Source organism: Glossina fuscipes, unplaced genomic scaffold (assembly GCF_014805625.2).
Source record: "Glossina fuscipes isolate IAEA_lab_2018 unplaced genomic scaffold, Yale_Gfus_2 221, whole genome shotgun sequence".
Lineage (NCBI taxonomy): Eukaryota > Metazoa > Arthropoda > Insecta > Diptera > Glossinidae > Glossina > Glossina fuscipes.
Window position 1 is genome coordinate 498,116 of NW_023998564.1, and position 19,388 is coordinate 517,503.

General features: G+C 36.2%; 1 protein-coding gene and 1 pseudogene across 1 annotated transcript; one reads left to right on the forward strand and one right to left on the reverse strand.

Moving 5' to 3' along the window:
- Nucleotides 1–158: 158 nt before the first annotated feature.
- Nucleotides 159–4,318, forward strand: LOC119642272. The gene is made up of 2 exons (XM_038041371.1): nucleotides 159–349; nucleotides 4,024–4,318. The coding sequence occupies exons 1-2, from the start codon at nucleotides 159–161 to the stop codon at nucleotides 4,316–4,318; spliced, it is 486 nt and encodes a 161-aa protein (XP_037897299.1).
- Nucleotides 4,319–11,877: 7,559 nt separating this feature from the next.
- Nucleotides 11,878–12,587, reverse strand: LOC119642273 (annotated as a pseudogene).
- Nucleotides 12,588–19,388: the final 6,801 nt, after the last annotated feature.

Genomic DNA, 19,388 nt, shown 5'->3' on the forward strand with positions numbered 1-19,388 from the left:
TGAATAGTTTTATACAATTTTTATAGGCGTGGCATTCGATTCCACTCGCCGTGCGAACAGGTTTAGCTTTTAATTGAGGCAGCAGTATCTTTTTTGCATCTTGAGGTACGGCGGCATAATATCTACCAAACGTGGTGAACTTTCTAAGCCGTACTTACATGATTTACGTGATTTCATTCGATTTATATCAACGTCTGCACGTTGATAAAGCAGTCACTTTGGCGAGATTGGAGGAAGAATACCAGTCGAAGTTTTGGGGTCGTGTAGAATGGTCACACGATCTAAATCAACAAGAATCACAAGCACGTTTAGCCGCCGCAGTTTTATTCGTACATCTTAATAGGTCCGAGTATTTTGTGAAGGGTGAATAATTTTCGTTTTTCTTTTTGCAAAAGGATCATGCTGAATTTGCATAATTCTGTCACACTTCAAAGTGGGTGCATAATGATGATATGCAATCACACTACAATCTATGTATTAACAATAAATCAACTCTACCTAATAAGCGTGTCTAACTTAGTAGTATCTAAATTAACTTTTAATTCGGCCAGACGATATTGAAAATAGTTCGGATCGTATCACTTGTTCCTTCCCACATAACGCCTTACTTTGAGCAGTCATTAAAACAGTGCAATTTGTCAACAAAAATCTCTTAGCAAACGTTTTTTGGCGTTCTAATTTGGTATGACAACTTTAAATTGGATGGGCAATTTGTTGCATTTTTGTCACATGACCATTTCGATGAAAACTGAATCTTTAGACCGTTAAAAGAGGTAATCCTCAATCATTTTTGATGAAAATTCGTTCATAAAGAACATTTGATATAAAAATAAACCTTATCGGATTTGGACCACGAAAGTCTATTTTTCGGATCTCAATCTCTATAAGGTTTCCAATGAAAACTAAGGTTTTATATTCAAAAGAGGTTTATTTTTTAATATTTTATGATGAATATTTATCCTTAGTAAATCAACCATAAGAAATCTATGTTACATAAATCTATTCTTTGGACTACATTATATGCATGTACCTCGGTTCTCATGACGACAAAGCTTACTTCGTGGCTTGTCATGAAAATAATAAACTCTTTGAGATGTGATTTAAGTTTACCAAATTTAGATCACATTGAAGCTCCAGCGCCCTCCACTAACAGAGCTTTCATAAAAATTATGAATTTTAAGTAAGTGAAGTGTCGTAGAGTACTTAAAGATCAGCCATTCCCGACTACAGCATACTTAGTTTTTCATAATTTATAATAATGTTAAATTGAACTTTATTTTTAAGAATTTACTTTATTCAGCAGCTACTTTATAGGTGCTAAATTGCAAATGTAAATAAATATATAAATAATAATAAATAAGGCGGACAGGATAAACGCCAATTTATGCTAATTCAGAATATGTATATTTTAACGAGCGTACTGCATTTTTGTAGTTATCTATATGCAGATTCTTCCATGGCTGACATAAAAAAGTATGAAGCACGAAACTTGCATTAGCTTTGTCATAACTTTTTAACTTCCCTAAATACTAACAGAAAGTAGGTGAACGGCAAGAAAGGGTTACGTAGCATAATTTACCGCTAATCAAACTTACATCAGATGTGACGACAATTAGTTCATATTTTTATAAAAAGTTGCCTTACTATTCCTATTTGTGAAACTGTGAATCTAATGAAGTAGAAATTTTGGGAACTTTAACAATTTGAGTTCTTTGTAAAAAAAGTCGGAAGCGAATAGTTTGTTGTTGTACAATGTTGTGGTGAGTCGTGCGAAATAGACACGATGAAATTTCAAACCGTAAAAAAGCATAGGCGCTAAATTCGAATACTCTCTCTCCACACCTCCATTTGGAGGCTGCATTTGCGAAATATCAGGAAAGCCATTGATGGTTGATTCTCCAGCAAAATTCTTGGCATCCCATTTCAAACTCTGTCTAGAAATTCTCGAAGAACTGAATTAGAATGCGCTGTTACGCAATCCACAACAATATAAGACGACTGTGGCAATGGAAGAACAAGAAAGAAAACTACGTTAGGTTGTGTCTGAATCTTTTATACTATTGACGGACGGGGTTTCTGTCTTTTCCATTTTGTGTACACATACTTTTCGATCACCCATCACCGAAGTATGAAGGGTATACTCATTTTGTTAAAACGTTTGCAGCGCCCAAAAGAAAGCATCAGAAACCTTACAAAGTATATATATATTCTTGATCTGCATCAAATTCTCTCAAATTTAAGCATGCCCACCTGTCCGTCTGTGTATTTACTGTTGTAGACGTTCTCCTGGAGGCAAAAAGGAAGCTGTCAACTTCAAACTCGTCAGAAGCGTTGAGAGTTCTTGCACGCAGGTTGGTATTGAAAACGGATTAAATCGGCTGGAGGACACGCCTACAGTACTACGTAAAGTGAGAACACCTCTGCTGTCTTTCAAAAACAATGAAAAATTCCATCTGCCTCTCATTCAACTCATACCAGGCTCGATATGACTTTAGCAATTCTGCCAGTACGTAGTTTTGAGATTAGAGCTCCGAGCTTTTGTGAAAATAGTGTGCACCATCATTCTTCAAAAATTTCGGCACATCTATGAATCATATTTAGATCGTCCAAGCCAATATACATTTGTTTTTCTGTTCCGTACCGATCACTTCGTGTCGAAGCCTTTTATTTCTTTCTTTCTATTTACTGCGTAAAATGTTATACTTCCCTCTTTCGCTGGTGAGTATAGAAATTTTATTTTATTTTATATCTCCTCACAGATAATGGCGAATACAAATGTCATAGTAGGTGGCACTAGCTTACTTTTCGATATGGTTGAACTGCCTAAAGAACGACTCATAAGACGGATAATATTCTCATTCCAGGACTTACTTGGTAATAAAAACGAACTTCAAATTGAAGGCATAAACTATTAATGAAAAATTTTTAAACAGTGTCACTTGGAAGTACTGCCGGTCTTTTTTTGGGCTTCAGTGTCATGTCGTTAGCGGAATTTCTCTATTACTTTGTCTTAAAAACTATAAACCTTCTAAAAAGATACTAAGGAACAACAATCAACAACGACAACCGACGTTGAACAATTCAGTTTTCACACAATTTTCGATTAGAAAGCACTTTTTCTCATAAAAAAAATTATTTTTACTATATTGTTTAAATTAACGCATAAGGCAAATGGAAATGGAGAAGGTGGACAGCTACGAATGAAATGTGAAAAATGGAAAAAGAAGATATGGTATATTGAACTATAAGGCAACGCATACTTAAATTTTTCAAATATTTACTTCCAATCGAGTCATTCGCCATTTTTTGAAAAAATCGCTGTCAAGCGACTTTACCCGCTTTATTGGCCATGGCACGAAACGCCAATGTTTCATAGTTGAATTGCGATTTATTAAAACTAATTTTTCAAATTACTGCATTAAAACGTATTATATTAAAGCTAATTTCAAATAATGGAACAACGAATAAAAATCAGTAACGGTCTTCGATAGTGAGATAGTTTTTTAGTTTTTTAGACATGTGTATGTATTCTATATATCACTTTTAGTATCACTTTTTTATTTTAATGTCACCAATCTTTCAGGGGATGCCACGTAGAGAAAAGCCCCGTTGCCGATGTTTGACGGTTCACCATCGAAACACAAGAAATCTCGTGAGCGGTCGTTAAGTGTTAAGAGTTAAGATTCTGAAAAAGATACAGATAGCTGGCGCCTGCAGCCTAGTGGATGTGTGCCTAATCGAATAATGTTATGCCTTTACCAACTAACTCACTTTAGCAACGAACAAAGAAAAGTTTACCGCATTTGAGATTTGAACACGTTGGAGACGCTGACCACCAAGTGGCGGTTCTTATATGTCCAGCTACTCTGGCGTATATATTCTCAATAATTCGAAAAATGTGAGAATAAGCGTCCACATTTGTTTAGATTTGTTGAATAATTGTTCAAGTATTTGTATAAAAATTGCGCGCATACGAGAGTAAGCGTATAAAATTGAAAATGATTCTCAATAATTCAATAATAGTTGTGTTGAAAATGTACAAAAATCTTTGGATGGAATGGGATTAGTAGATATCGATCGTAACGAAGGACGCGTTATTGTACATACCGTGGCGCCTTGGTCAAGAATACAAGAGAAAATTGAAAACACCGGACGTAAAGCGGTATTAGCGGGCTTTGGCGGACAATCTGCTGTTTCAATTATAAATAACACTGGCAGTGATGTAGATCATACTAGCATTCAACGAGTTGTACGATTCACAGCCATAACCAACGATCAACCAGGTGTAGTAGTAGATGGGGTAATAGATGGCTTATAAGTTTTGATCTCAGGTTTCATGAATGGCGATGTTGCTGCTTTACAGATCGCACATAAATAAGTTGGAATATTTGTTTAATACAGTGCTTTGTGAATTTGTCTCAAAATTTCTTTGCAATGTTATCACAAAGAACAGCATTATTCTGGGAACAACGTAAAATCGTTAAATTCCACTCATCTTCAGCAGGCTCAAAAGTCGTCATAAGTTCTGTATTCTATTGGCAACGGAACTCTCTATGGAATGTACATAACAATGGAAAGTTCTTCACAAAATGTTCAAGTGTTTAATTGCTCACATATTCAGAAAATTTTAACGTTCGTTCTGGCGAATGACGGATTTGATAAATCAGCATTAGATTGAACTGCTAATTAAAAACGACTGATGTCTCAATACAACTTCAAAAGAAAGAAACGCACACTACATAGTGCACTTTGCTTTTCCCTTGCTGCAGTTTCTCTTCTATTTCTTGCAAATACTCCACTTTAAAAATGCCTCTATGCTCTATTTTCATCGTCTGTGACAATAAAATGCAAAATTACATCAGGAAGTTCAAGCCAATATTATCAAGCTAAATTTTAGTCTAAGCAATAATTTTGTACCATTTTTAATTTAATTGAGATCCACATTATTGGATTGATATTTATTTCTGTTAAATCGAGCTAATTCCACTTGAAAGCTATTGTTTCTATACATTTTACAGCTGTTTTCCTTTCTAATTCAACTGGCACGCGTTCTCTCTATGCTTGAAATTTTTTTTGAATTACTCTCAGATGTTTTAAATTTATAATCGGTTTTTCAATGCAACAGCTGTTAGCAAATTCAGACTGACTCTTTGAATTATTCTCAATTTCAAACATATACAGACTGACTTTTGCAATTATTCTTTTTTTTTTTTTTTTTTTTTTGTTTGTTTGTTTAGAAATGGATTGGACCAGTTAAGTTAATGTTAGATCCATAATCCAGAAACGAAGTTGAGAGCGATTGATGAAAAAATTTAAGCATAGGTAGACTGATGTGGCAGAGTGTTCGCAATGAGAGGCTCTGTTCCGCTGTCAATCCATAAATCACCGTCCTTGTTACTGTACTGTCAAGATCCGGCTAATAATGCCGATAAAAGTAAAAGTGTAGGCGATTCGTGATTGTAATAGAAATACTAAATGTAAAATTAGAATGAAAACTCAGCTGATTTGATAAAGGCAGTCAGTTGCTTCAAATGCCTAAAGTTACCAGCACGAAAAATTTCATATAAATTGTTATACAGGTTAAATATATTGAAAGATTGTCTAAGGATGTCAAACCTCCTGCACTCAAAAATAAGGTGCTCGGCGGTCTCAGTAATATTGCAATCCTCACAGATGTCAGAGGAGGAGATTTGATCATTTTAAAATAGACCTTGTCGTAGGTGTGATTACTCATAAGACGGTGAAGAACTTTAAATTCCCATGTTGTGAATTTTCCTTTAGGTAGACGCGTGGGTGTCAAAAAAGGGTAAATTTTTTAGAACAGCCGGTCACTTTTTTCTCTAGCTAAAACATGATACTCATCTTTCCATTCTTTTATCATGAGTTTTTTGACTAGCAGAAAAGCTTCGCTGGGGGGGTAGTTTATGGACAAAACTGTACCATCGAACCTAGCTTGACGAGCGTGGAAGTCAGCTTTTTCATTGATACTAAAACCGCAGTGACCTGGGATCCAGATGATGTGGCATTTTTCAATACTTGGGTCTTTTAAAAGGTTGTAGATATCGAAGACATACTTATTGAATGGGTCTTTGTTCTTGATTAAAATTAGAGCAGATTTGCTGTCAGAGAAAACTACAAATTTTCTTAGCTTAATTTCAGATGCATGGATGATTGCTTGTCTGATGGCCAGAAGTTCAATGAAAGTGGATGATAGTTCTTGTAGAACTTTGAATTTTCCTATAAGTAAGTTTGGGTATTCAATAATTGAAAAACTAGAGATGTCCGAATTGATAGATCCATCCGTTGCGTATATTTTGAAGTTATTTTCGACGAAGTGGTTAAGTTTTTGCAGACAAGCGATTCGAAGACAAGACCACGATCGATTTTTTTTTGAGTTGGTGATCGAATTAAGTAAGTTTAAATCAACTACCCATTTATCATGATTAATATTATTCCAGGAGGGTATTGAGTTAACATTATTGAAGATGTTACTGAATTTTTTGAAGCAGTTAGAGTAACTACTGATGACATGATTGTGTCTGGAAGCGACCTCGTCAAAGAAGGCAGGTTTGAAGATTTTTACCTTGAGAAGTTCTTTTGCAGTTACAAGATAAATTCTCTTAGCAACGGGGAGTTCATAAGAGATGGGACGTAAAATTGATGTTGGTGTTGAGGGGGACAAACCGGTACAACGTCTTAGGATTGAGTGTTGAAAGGTTTGTATTTTTTTTAATGTATACGCAGGAGCGTTACACGATGTAGAGTAGGGATATTCAATTTTGGATCTAACAATAGATTTGTAAACGTTTAATATGGGGGTTTAGGTGGGAGTCCGGTGTGATTGTTGGTCAGAAGTTTGATTACATTTGAGCCTGTGTTGCAATTTTCAAGGCTATCCTTGTAATGCTCTTGCGCGATTAAACTTGAGTTGATTATTCTGCCCAAAAATTTAAAAAAGGAAGACGGACTGATTTTTATACCATTGATTGTAATGTAACAAATTTTTTTGGGACCCTTAGCAAAGCGAATGACTTTTGATTTTTCCGGGTTGAAAGTTAGATTTAAGTCTGCACAAAGTTTGTGAAAAAGATTGGCTTTAGTGTCGAGGTTACGGACTGCTTCCATTAATGATTTTCCAGCAGAGATGATGGGGAAATCGTCGGCATATTGAAATAAATGAATAGATTTGTCCTGTAATTGATGTAAACCGGCTGTGTATAAATTGAAGAGAACTGGGCTGAGACAGCTACCTTGAGGTAAACCTCCACAAACTTCGACTGTATATGAATCTAATACGAGAGTTCTCGAGGAAAGAAAGTTGAGAACCCAATGCCTACTTTGTGTCGGGATTTTAAAGCCAGATAGAATTTGACCCAGTTTCGCTAAGTTTACACAGTCGTAAGCTTTATTAATGTCTAAGCAAAGCATGACTACCTGGTTTCCATTTGCTTTTTCATTTGCAATTGTGAAAAGGACTTCATTAAGGCACATACCGGTGGAGATATTTTTTTGGTAAGCAAAGGACCTTGACGGGAGAAGGTGTGAGTGACTCAGGAAATTTGTTAGTCTTTCTTTAATCATTTGGTTGGTAATTTTTAGAAGAACAGGCAAGAGGGATATGGGTCTGAAGTTAGTGAATATTTCAAGATCTTTTCCGGGTTTAGGAATGGGCACTATTTTAATTGTACGCCAAACATTGGGAAACGAGTTGGTCATCCAGCGCTCATTTATAGCAGATAGCAGGGTTAGAAGGCTTGGCATGGGAAGGACATTTATCATTTCATATTTGATTCCGTCATGGCCTGCTGCTGTGGACTTCTTTTTCGACTTAAGGACGTGCATGAGTTCATCAAGGGAGAATGCAGAGATGTTTTCCATCCGAGAGTTAAGTAAGGAGGTTTGGAGACCACATGTCGAGGGAACTTGAGCTTTCAGCCATTCAAGGTAGGATTTGTTGTTGAGATCATCCCAAATGGTGTTTGTATTTCTTTTTTGTGGTGCGATGACCATTTAAAAATTTCCAGAATGGCTTTGTATTGCTATTTGAGCATAGCTCTCCGATAATAAGGGCTCGGTGGCATCTTTTGGCTTTTCTAATCGATTTCTTCCATTCTTTTTGTGATAACTTGAAATCCTCAAAATTAGAAATATTGGGGTATTTGGAAAATTTTTGTTTAGCAGCCTGTAATCTACGGAATTGTGAAGTGAGCAGCTCGTTCCACCAAGGTTTTGGTGAGTAGGAATTCGAGATTTGGATGTCGGATTTGGCGTTAATTATTTCTTGTTGAAATGAGCGCTGGATAGACTCGACCTGTGGCTCAAGACATACGTGAATGAGATTATTTAGGAGTTTTTTCCTCGAGATAAAGTCATTTATCTTGTACGAGGTAATAGAGGTGGCATTAAAGAGAATAGGAAGGTGGTGGCTGTTTCCCAGGAAAATTTTTTTTTAACCTCTCATTTGAATGTGAGATGGGTTGCGTTAGTGAAAGTAAGATCAAACACGCTACCACAATTGTTGGTCGTAGAGTGAAAATAGGTAGGTGAATTATCATTCACACAATAGAAGTCACTAGCTTTAATGATTTCTTGCAAGGCTTTGCCTTTATTGTTTGACACGGAGTCACCAAAGCAAGGGTGTCTTGCATTGAAATCTCCTGCAATTATGACATTGTGGAAACTATTGAGCATATCGCAGAGACGATTAAAGTCATCCCGGAAAGATTGAATGGGGATGTTGGGCTTGGAATAGCAAGCGGCAATGACGATATTAGGTTTTAGACAAGAGGTTTTAGCAGAGCCTGACGGAAGGAATGAAGTAGTCAACTGGAATATTGCAATAGTTGAATTTTATATTCTTTGGAATTAGTTTACCCTTGAAACCAATCTTTAGACTGTTTGTTGGGATGAACATTTCTCTGTCTGCAGGGTCTCTTCTGAGGATTCTTGTAACAGAAATGATTTCAATATCAGAGGTAGCTGAGTTGAGAAAGTCCTCTTCCTTAATTGAAGGTGGAATGTTTTCTACGATCCCAAATTTTTCTGTGAAAATTCTAGGGATGTAGGCCTTGCAAGACTTTGGACCAAAATCATTGTTTATTATAAAGTTTTTGGCTCAACCGCAGTGGCAAAACCAAGTTTGGCTTTGCCATTGCTTTGGTTTTGATATTAATCAAACCATCCAATTTGAGATCTTTGATGTGTTCGAAAAAAAATAAATCTGAGTTAAGGCGAAAAGGTTTCTCTAGGTTATTGTTACATACTTCAATGCATACGTAGCACTCACCGGTCGTGTCATCACTGTAACGATTTGGACTAGTTCTTTCCGTTTAAGGGACTACGATTATTGTTACTGTTCACAGAGCTGTCTTTATTGGAAGGTTAATACTTAGAGGGAGCGATCGGGGACTTTAAGGAGGTGGTATTGACATCCTCGGTCAAGTCTTTTACGGATGAATTATTCTTATCAGAGATGATCTTTTTGAGACCTTCGTTCTGGTTTGTGTTTTTTCTTTTAAATGAATCCTTGCTATGCGTGATTCGAACAAAATTTTCGAAATCATCATCGTTTGATAACATGCTTGAGAGCCTCACACCCTTGAGGGGCGGGCGACTTTTAGGTTTCGTGCTAGATTAAAGGCAAGAGAAAAGGATCAACTGACTTACCGAGAAAAGAAGGAATATGGAAATCAGCCGTTTTTGGTGGAACCAACAGAGACAGAGAAGAACAAAGCCTTGTAAGTTAAAGCAGTATTAAGAATTTGACAGGAATCGCCGCTACTTGAGGTCCAATGTACAGGTGAGTTGACGAAGTGAGTTTTGTCAGAATGAGGTTGAAGACAGCAGGTGGTGCTGCGCAATCTGCGGAGATGCACAAGGACGTCGAAGATTTGTTGATTTTGTTTAAATGCCGCAACTTCACTATATATATTTTCACTACTCTTCATTAGTGAACGTTTTTTCGCAAGAAGCCATTGTAATGTGTTTTATAAATGACGGAAAGTTGATCGAACTTGATTTTTTCAGAGGAAGCAAAAATCCTAAATGCACTTTAGCCCTACTTTGATTCCCTTAGGTCAATTGCGAAAATGTATTAATGATTTTCAATTAGTTGCTGGGTATGTCAGTTTTATCTTTGGTTTCTCAATAGCTATTTTGAGATAAATCGGATTTGTTTGTGTTTTATGTGTGCATTACATGCATAATAAAACGCACTTGTGTGCGTCCATGTTCTCTTCAATCAACCCAATTGGAAACTAAGGCATAAAATAATAAGTTTGGAGTCACATAACAATTTAGGAATTTGAGTAAAAGTTAGCATTGCGGAGAAATCATAAATCTTAGCGCCTTTTGTTCAGTCTTTTCTTGCACTTCACTGCACTTTAAATAATATTAAATTTATCAAAGAGACGATTAATGTTTCTAACGATGCAGCAAGACAAAAGATTTAGAAAATAGCGGAAATCCTTTGCTTGTTCTTCTCTTTTGTTTCTTTTGCCACATTCTTCATGTAAGACTTTTAATTTGATTGCTATATTATTTGTAATTTGCTATATTTGTAATCATTTGATTTTGTTTTTTTTTTCAGTAACATCGCCGCTCATCCCAAGTTGTCTCTCTTATTCACCGCAATTTTCCTATGGCTCCTCTCTTCACAGAAGTCTTCTTTAATTTATGTTTAATTTATTAATAAATTATAATTTCTTATAATTTTATTTATAATTTATGTTTAATAATTTATTCATTATTATTATTATTATTATTAATTTCGCCAGAGAAATAAATTGTAAGGCTAAACTCTTAAAGCACTAGCATTGAAGGCTATCGGCTTTTATTAAAAACTCTACCGCACTTGAGATTCGAACCCACGACCATTGAGTTGCTCGTCGAGATTCCTCGCCTTCGGCCACTCAGGCAGATTAATTTATTTATAAATTATTGCTTATCTCTAATTGTCCTTTTAATTTTTTTTTATTTCTCTTTCTATCTTTTCTTGTCGTGTTTGACAATATAATTTAAAGAGAATCGTTGTAAAGAGGATTGCCTGTCTGATAGTTAGAAGTTCAATGAAGGTGGATGATAACTCATGCAGAACTTTGAATTTTCTTAAACGTAAATTTGGATACTCTATAACTGAGAAGCTAGAAATGTCATCATGTCATGTTAGTCATCCAGCGATCATTTATCGCAGATAACCGAGTTGAAAAGCTTGAAGTGGAAAGAACCTTTACCATTTCGTATTTAATACCATCATGTGCCGCTGCTGTACATTTCTTTTTTTATTTAAGGATATGTAAAAGTTCTTCCAATGAAAATGCAGAGATGTCTTCCACCTGCAAGCTAAGCAAGAGAATGTTGAGAGCATTTGCTGTGGGAACCTGGGCTTTCAGCCATTCTAGGTATAGTTTGTTATTCTCATCATTCCAAATGGGGTGTTCATATTTCCTTTTTGTAATGCGATGTCCATTCAAAAATATCGAAAAGTTTTTTTGTGTTGTCATTTGTACAGAGCTCTTCGATTAGTTGAGCACGGTGACTTGTCTTGGCTTTTCTAACCGCTGTTTTCCATTCTTTTTGGGATAGCTTAAATTCATCGAAATTAGATATGTTAAGTTATTTAGCAAATTTTTATTTTTTTAACTAAAATATTGTTTGACTCTAGAGTCGGATCGCTTATGTTGTTGGATATAGTACTATTTTTCATTGCAGGGAAATCTTTATTGTAATTGTTGTCTATTAGATTGCATGGATAGATAGAGATTTTTTCTTTGTATTCTCCAAAAGAGATATTTTGGATGGCTACGATTTTACACTAGACCACTAATTTGAAGTAATTTTATATATGCGTATCACCCTTTCCGTTGATGGACTTTTTGCTTAAGCTCTTTTAAGAAAATGTTGCTCTTTTCTCACACCATCCTGACGATCTTGCAAATCTGCGGTATTGATTTACCAACATATATTTCCTTTAGCCTCATACAATACATTTGAAATATTTCATTAAACTTTTTACAACGCACCTCGGCATAGGTGGATAATAATAGAAAAATTGTTAAATCTGTCATCGGTGATGTCACTCTTAAGGTTTGTAAATGATACATTAAGATGGCTTGAGGCTGTTGATTTTTATTGTATTTAAATGCGACGTTATGCCGTGACGTACGGTAATGTAAGGTTCACGAGGCTGTACTCTTTTACGTCCATATTCATAATTATCACATATCAGTTTCTCGAACTTTGCGAAAACTCTTTAAAGCTCTTTGTACGCTCTGTTTGAGAGTTGTAGCCCATTTGGGATTGATAACATCACTGGCAAAACGTGATTCTCGTAAGCGATTCGTTAGCTCATCGAAATGCTCACGATTAAATGCGTGCATCGCAAATCCTAAACGATGAAATTTACCTAAATATTGTGCAGCCAATAACGCATGTTCTACCGCGGGATTCACTCAAGTCTTGCTGATGCACCAGTCGTCTTGATGGAAATCTTTCAGTATAATCATACCGATGCTCTCCAGCAGTTCGCCGTAATAATAAATAGCGGAATTAAGATAACATTGCCCAAAATTTTTTAAACCTGGTAACATTTTTTCACAGGCCAATATTTAATTATTAAACAAGACTCTAAAGTTTATAATACTATCAAATACTTCTTGGGATAAATTGAGGGTTTTCTGTAATAGGCCACGACCTATTCTTAAATACCCTACGCTGCCTCTCTCAATACAGTAAGTCGTATAAGGACTTTTCAAAATGTTTTGTAGGAGAAGTGGCCGAAAAAGAAGTACGATTCGAAATATTTTTGCCCTTGCATCAAAATACGTTAGTATATCCATGCCATTTATCTTATTAGAATCAGTCATAAAAGGACTTTTAAAAATAAGACATCACATCCGATGCCCCGATTCGATTTATATTCATCTTCGAAATTCTTTTAGTATGAAATATTAAAATATTTAAAATTACACCATTTTGGCATATAATAATAATAAATAAACGATTTACGACTGAATATTAAATAAGTCGGTTTTATATTGTACAACCGGTGTTGCTACCAAAGCTAATACGTGAGAAATCGATAACCCAATTCACTCACATTATATTGGACGAAGTGCACGACATGACCAAGAAATGGATTTTTTATTATTTGTGGTTCGACGCTTATTGACGACAAACTCGAAGCATGTTAAAATTATATTAATATCGGCCACTGTTAATTCAATAGAGGTAATTGCTTAACTGTGCTAAAATACATTTATCAAAAAAAAACATAAACCAAACAAATCTCTTATTAAAAAATTCTCTTCCTACACAACTTCTTATTTGTTTAGATTTCAAATTACTTCAAATTCCAAGGAAGAGCGGCGCCAATAATAAGAAGCGATAGTCGTCGCTTATATGAAGTCAGAGAATTTTATTTGTGCGATTTGGATCCAATAAACCCTACGGTACTGAGTAATTAAACCATTGTCGTTTGTTAACAAAAATTTCGACCGGCTTATGCAGATCCCGACATCAGCAAAGAAATTGTGAGGAAGCGTTTTTGCTTCCTTACGGAATACAAGTCCGTCCGCCGGAAATAGCTACCCACAGCGAACCACCTGTCGGTCCGAGCTGTACGTAAACGTCTGTCTGGGGTAATAAAGCATGAACAACCTCCTCCAGCATAAGTCAAAAACTCAAATGTAAAAGAAGATAAAGCTTAGACGCAAGAAATCAATATGTACACAAGCATAAGCCAAGAACTCAAATGTATAAAAGCTTATGTTCACAATCCCAAAATGTTTAATAGCAGAGTCAGGGACCCAAATGTAAAAAAAAGAAAAGCTTTGGTTCAAGAAATCAATACCCCAACGGACAAAAGCTTAGATTCAAAATCTCAAATGATCAATAGCAGAATTAAGAACTCCAATGTAGGAAAGGGTAAGTAAAAACCCAAAGTATGAACACAAGTAAAATCCCAAACTGTTTAATAGCAGGATTAAGAACTCAAATATATGAAAGACCAAGTAAAAACTCAAAAGTATAAACACACGTAAGATGTCAAAATGTTTAATAACAGAATTAAAAACTCAAATGTATAAAACTATAAGAAAAAAACTCAAAGTGTCCAAAAGCATAAGGAAAAAACCCACAATGTGCAAAAAAAAAGTAAGAGGTGAGAACTCAAATGTAGAGAGCATAGGTTTAAGAACCCGCTATGTATTAGAACATAAGTATAAGAGCGGCTCAAACATACACAGAAGCTACATACAGAAGCTAGAACTGGCCTTAGGCAGAAAATCGATACATGCAAAACGAACAAACTTCAGCAAGAATCTCTATGTGTAAAATGCGCAGAATGTGTAACACCGTTAGGGTATACCAAACTTACAGGAGCAAGTACTTAGGTAGGAAAAAAAAAATAAGAACATACGACAATGCATAAACTGCATACCTAAAATGTACAAAGGCACGATCACACATGCCAAGCACGTAGAAACACACAGACAAAACATATGCAAACACAGAGGCATAGAAGGGCACAAGCAGTCACATACCTGATTGAATCACGCGATTTGGTACCTGGGTGCCTGTTGAGTAGACATATGAACAAATATAGCGGTAAGCTAGACGTAAGTTGATATTAAGTTATGTATAAGCAGGATCATACAAGTCGTACCTAAGGTTGCGGCTGCAGCCAACCTAAGCTAAGCGTACACCTAAGCATATGTAAACACCTAGAACATGTTGGCAATGGGACAAGCGAGGGAGACTTCAGCTATAAAAGAGCAGCACATCGCACGGAATCGTTCAGTTTGGTGTCATAGCCGTCTAGGTAAGTACCCACAGACAAATTGACAAGTTGACCCGTACGAAGGGTTTTTTTTTTGACTTTACGGATAGGGGATGTGCTGGTTCAGTTTTAATCGCCATCCCTGAAGGACTTTCAGGATAACTGACTTAACGGATAGGCGATGTGCTGGTTCAGTTTTAATCGCCATCCCTGAAGGACTTTCAGGATAACTGACTTAACGGATAGGCGATGTGCTGGTTCAGTTTTAATCGCCATCCCTGAAGAACTGAGAGACGTTGTTTTTATTTTTTTTTACTCACATACCAACCAGGGACAAACCGCCGGGCCAAGGCCGCTATGACACTGGCAATGTTTCCGCTTTTCTAGTGTTCCGCGATAGTTAAAAGAAAACCAAGCAAAAATAAGTATAAATAAATTTCGTACCACGTGGAAGTCACACCAGAAGTCGGGTCACCTCGCTGGTTCCTTGCCATAGCCAACTTCTACCCATCGCTGTACTTCTCTCCAGTAAAAAGGAAATAATAAATCAAGGAATTTGTACACAATTCCCCCCGAAAGTCCGGATTATTATTCTAAATTTTCTTGCAACGAACCTTGGAGTGACTGAGTTATACCCCGCCCAAGAAAACTCGTTACAAAATATATACTATTGCTTTGATGTTAATTGTAGTCCTTGATAATATTGAAAAACAAGAGGGCGCCTTATGTTTAAGCACCGCAAACTCAGTTCCTGTCAGAACCTCAATTTGAGGCATATCCATTGTATAACAAAACTTGCTTGTTTATATATGTATAATGATAACTTCAAAGATTTTTCTCCGTTATGTTTTAGTGAGGTTTAGTGACTTCTTCTTTATAATGAAGTAATAAAAGCATTTCATGTCACTTTATATAATACTTTAATAACACTATATATAGTCTACAATCCAGTTAAACTAAATTAAATTGTTAATTAAGCTGAAGGGTTTTTATTGTAGCATTTAAATAGATTGAAAAAGATAGTTATAGTGTCTTCTGTAGCTGTATTATCAAATATCAATCGAATAAGGCGATTTGCGTTCGGAAATTTTTTCAAAATGAAAAAAATACAAGTACACGCAATGATTGATTGACTTGCGGAAAAGCGTGAATTTGGACAAAATCCATTTCTGACTTCTTCCGCTTTAAAGTGATGCGAAAATTACTTCGAATATTTCGTACAATTCACGGCAGCTATATCCGCCCAAAATTAGAGTATAACTCGCATGCGTGGATAGGAACATCCAAACTTTGCTTGAAGTCCCTCAACCACACACAAGGAAATGTTTAGATACTCGTAGGCGACGAAAGTGCTTCCAAAACTCCTGACACTCTTGAGTATCGGCGTAAAGCGAGCTGCGTTATGCTTATGTACAAGTACGTCCAGTGCAAGTGTTCTACAGAAATAAAAGAGATTTGTCCACCAACTCAATCCTTAAATCCGTTTCCACCTATCGTTAACTGTATACCACATTATCGCGACTCGGTGTTTTTGAACCTTTGGAACAACCTATCAATAGCCGTGGTTCGCAGCGCACCTAATGTCTCCATTTTCTGGACGAACGATCGCAAACAGTACTCCCTCTTTCCACTCCTCTCTTCTTACAATCCGTCCTTATCATCACTGTGCCGCACGAAAGGAGGACGTCCCATGAATGACTGGTCAAGAAAAAAACAACAAAAAAGACACAGAAAAAAATGTACTTGCTATGGTTGCGCTAGAAGATTAATGCAGCCGAAATTTACAATTTGAAGTAATGTAATAGAACAATTTGCAGGTCGAATCAACTGAATCGGTCAAGAGTTAGCGAATATAATGTCTCCGCAAAAGCGCTTAAATAAAATATGAATCAAGGATACAATACAAATAAATAGCTGAGAACTTATTACGGGTTTGAAAAAATGTTGGCTCTTTTTTGACTTGAAAAAGGAATTTATTGTTGAAAATGTACATGTACAATGTACAATATGTGTAAAGAAAATTATTTACACCATTTTCTACAATATTTCACAATATTTTTACTACATGGCGATATCATGTCGAAAAAGTTTATATTGATTTGGTAGCGATCCATCCGCCGACCCATTTTCGCACTACTTCAACTTTCCCGAATCGCGTGGTAGCCAATCTATTCTGTACAGTTGTAATTAGAAGGCGTTGGGTGTGACAGTACTTCACATTCAAGTTGCAACGTTCTGGACAACACTGGCAACAAATAGCCAAAAAATGGAACATTGAGTCGATTCGAGTCGCCTTTTTTAAACTGTTGCAACCGAGATCGACAATAGGGACATGATGAAGCAGCATCGCCATAAGCCTCTGAACATGTTTGGTGGTCTTCGACAACGGATTCCTTCAAATAAACGACGAAAGTAATAAATTTAGAAGAAGAAGAATTTTGAGCGCTCCAATATTAACGTATCCATGATAAAGTATCATTTTCCAAAATAGTCTTTGAAGTAAGGCTATGTAAAGATTGGGAAATATTTTAGATATATGGCGCGGATGAAGTTATATTGTGTTACGAATGTAAAGCGTTTACTCATATAGGAAAGAATTCATGGAATGTTCGTGTGCACACAGTAACCTTTAGACTCGAGGAGAAAATTTTGAATCCATAGTCAAGTATATCAACTGAAAAAATTGCATAACTAATGAAAAGTTGAGAGAGACAGGGAGAGAGAGAGAAGTAAGAGAACAAAATTTTCATACTATTTCCAAATAAACGTTTTCGTCTCGAAAATGTGTGGACTTTGTACGCACGTGCTTTAAAAAGTTCAGGTCACCTCCAAATTCTTTTGGCAATTTGTAGGCAATGTCTTCATTATCGCTAATGGAAGAATGTTTGCCAGAGATATAACACAGTTCTACAAACGGGCAGATGTACGCACGAATTTTTTTTTTTTTAAAAGAATGGTGCCATGCATTCACGGGATTGTTAATTTCTTGCGGAGAAAGAGTTCAACGGCGGGAGACCTTTTGACGCCATTTTAGTCGGTTTTTAGTTGGTCTTGATTTTCGATAAGGGAGACGTCGTAGGGTGATAAACGAAAAAAGAATGTATGTTTTGAGAGCTGGTGTCCAAACGGAAAACAAAACGAAGAGCGAGTTAAGGATTTTTTTTTGAAATGTAAAATAAATTAATAAACAGAAAAAGACCAAAATTGTGAAAGTGTAAAAAAAATAAGTAAGAAAGTTATATTCGACGGGGACCGAATCTCGCACACCCACCATTATGTTTTGCATTCTACTCTCCAAGTTCTTTTATTTGATACCCATATCGCCAATATTATTAAGAAAAAAGTAATCGCGGTGTATACCAAATTAATGTTAAAACTAACCCATTTTTAGCCAGGTAATGTATCTTAATTTAAGTAATGTTCAAAATAGTTTTAAATATTCGGTCTTGTTTACCTTATCCTAAATAAGCAGAAAACCACAAAAAACTGAGAAAACAGAATTTAATCACTTGCAACTTTGTGTGCGCACGGCGCCTGTTTTGCATTTTTGTACGTAAGGAGTAAAGTGCTTCGTAAAGTAAATGTTGAAAATTTCGGCCTTCTAATTTTTATAATTTCCGAGCAATGAGCAAAAATCCAAAAATTTTTGCAAGAAAATACGTAGTTGCGTTCAGTTCATGCTCCACTGCGCGCTTCTCTACCGACCAATTTTACCCGTTTTCAATACCAACCCGCGTGCAGAAACTTCCAATGTTTCTATCAATTTGAAATCGATCTATTTGAAATCGATATCTTCATTTTTGCGACCAGAAGAGTGCCAACATCACAGACACACAGACGGACAGACGTGGCTAAATCAACTCGGAATTTCACACTGATCGAGAATATATTAGTTTGGGAAAACAGAAATCCATTATTTTTTCGGTAGATGGCTGCATTGATAGATTTCTCGTAAAGTATCGATCAAACAATTTCAGATTTATGCTCGTTGGAAAGGTGATATTTCGCAGTAAAAAAATTCTTTTGCTGTTTTTTGTTTGGTGCATTCAGTTGTGAGTTACAGGGTGTTAAATATGGAAGTGAACAAAGAGAAAATTCGGTACATTTTACAGTTTTTCTTTGACAAAGGCGAAAATGCAAGCCAGGCGACTAAAATTGTGAATGGTGTTTATGGTTCCGATACTGTAACAGCCAATTATGTGCAATTTTGGTTTCGTAGATTCCGTTCAGGAATTTTTGATGTTAAAGATGCACCTCGCACAGGTAGGCCGGTCGTCGAAAATGTCGATAAAATCGGAGAAATGATCGAAGTTGACCGGCATGTTAGCAGTCGTAACATCGACCATAAAACAGTTTTAAACCATTTACACAAAGCTGGATTCATAAAGAAGCTCGATGTTTGGGTGCCACACCAATTAACAGAAAAAAACATGATGGATCGAATTTCCATCTGCGAAGCCTTGGCCAAACGGAATGAGATAGACCCATTTCTTAAACGGATGGTGACTGGAGATGAGAAATAGATCACATACGATAACCGTGTGCGAAAACGATCGTGGTCAAAGAGCGGTGAAGCACCTCAAACGGCCAGGAAGGTTTTGCTATGCATTTG

What these genes read in the sequence shown, in the direction of transcription:
- LOC119642272 (XM_038041371.1), top strand. Translation starts at nt 159, where the DNA reads ATGATTTACGTGATTTCATTCGATTTATATCAACGTCTGCACGTTGAT. An exon ending in GTACATCTTAATAGGTCCGA is followed by an intron (nt 350 to 4,023) that starts GTATTTTGTGAA and finishes ATTCAATAATAG; the next exon opens with TTGTGTTGAAAATGTACAAA.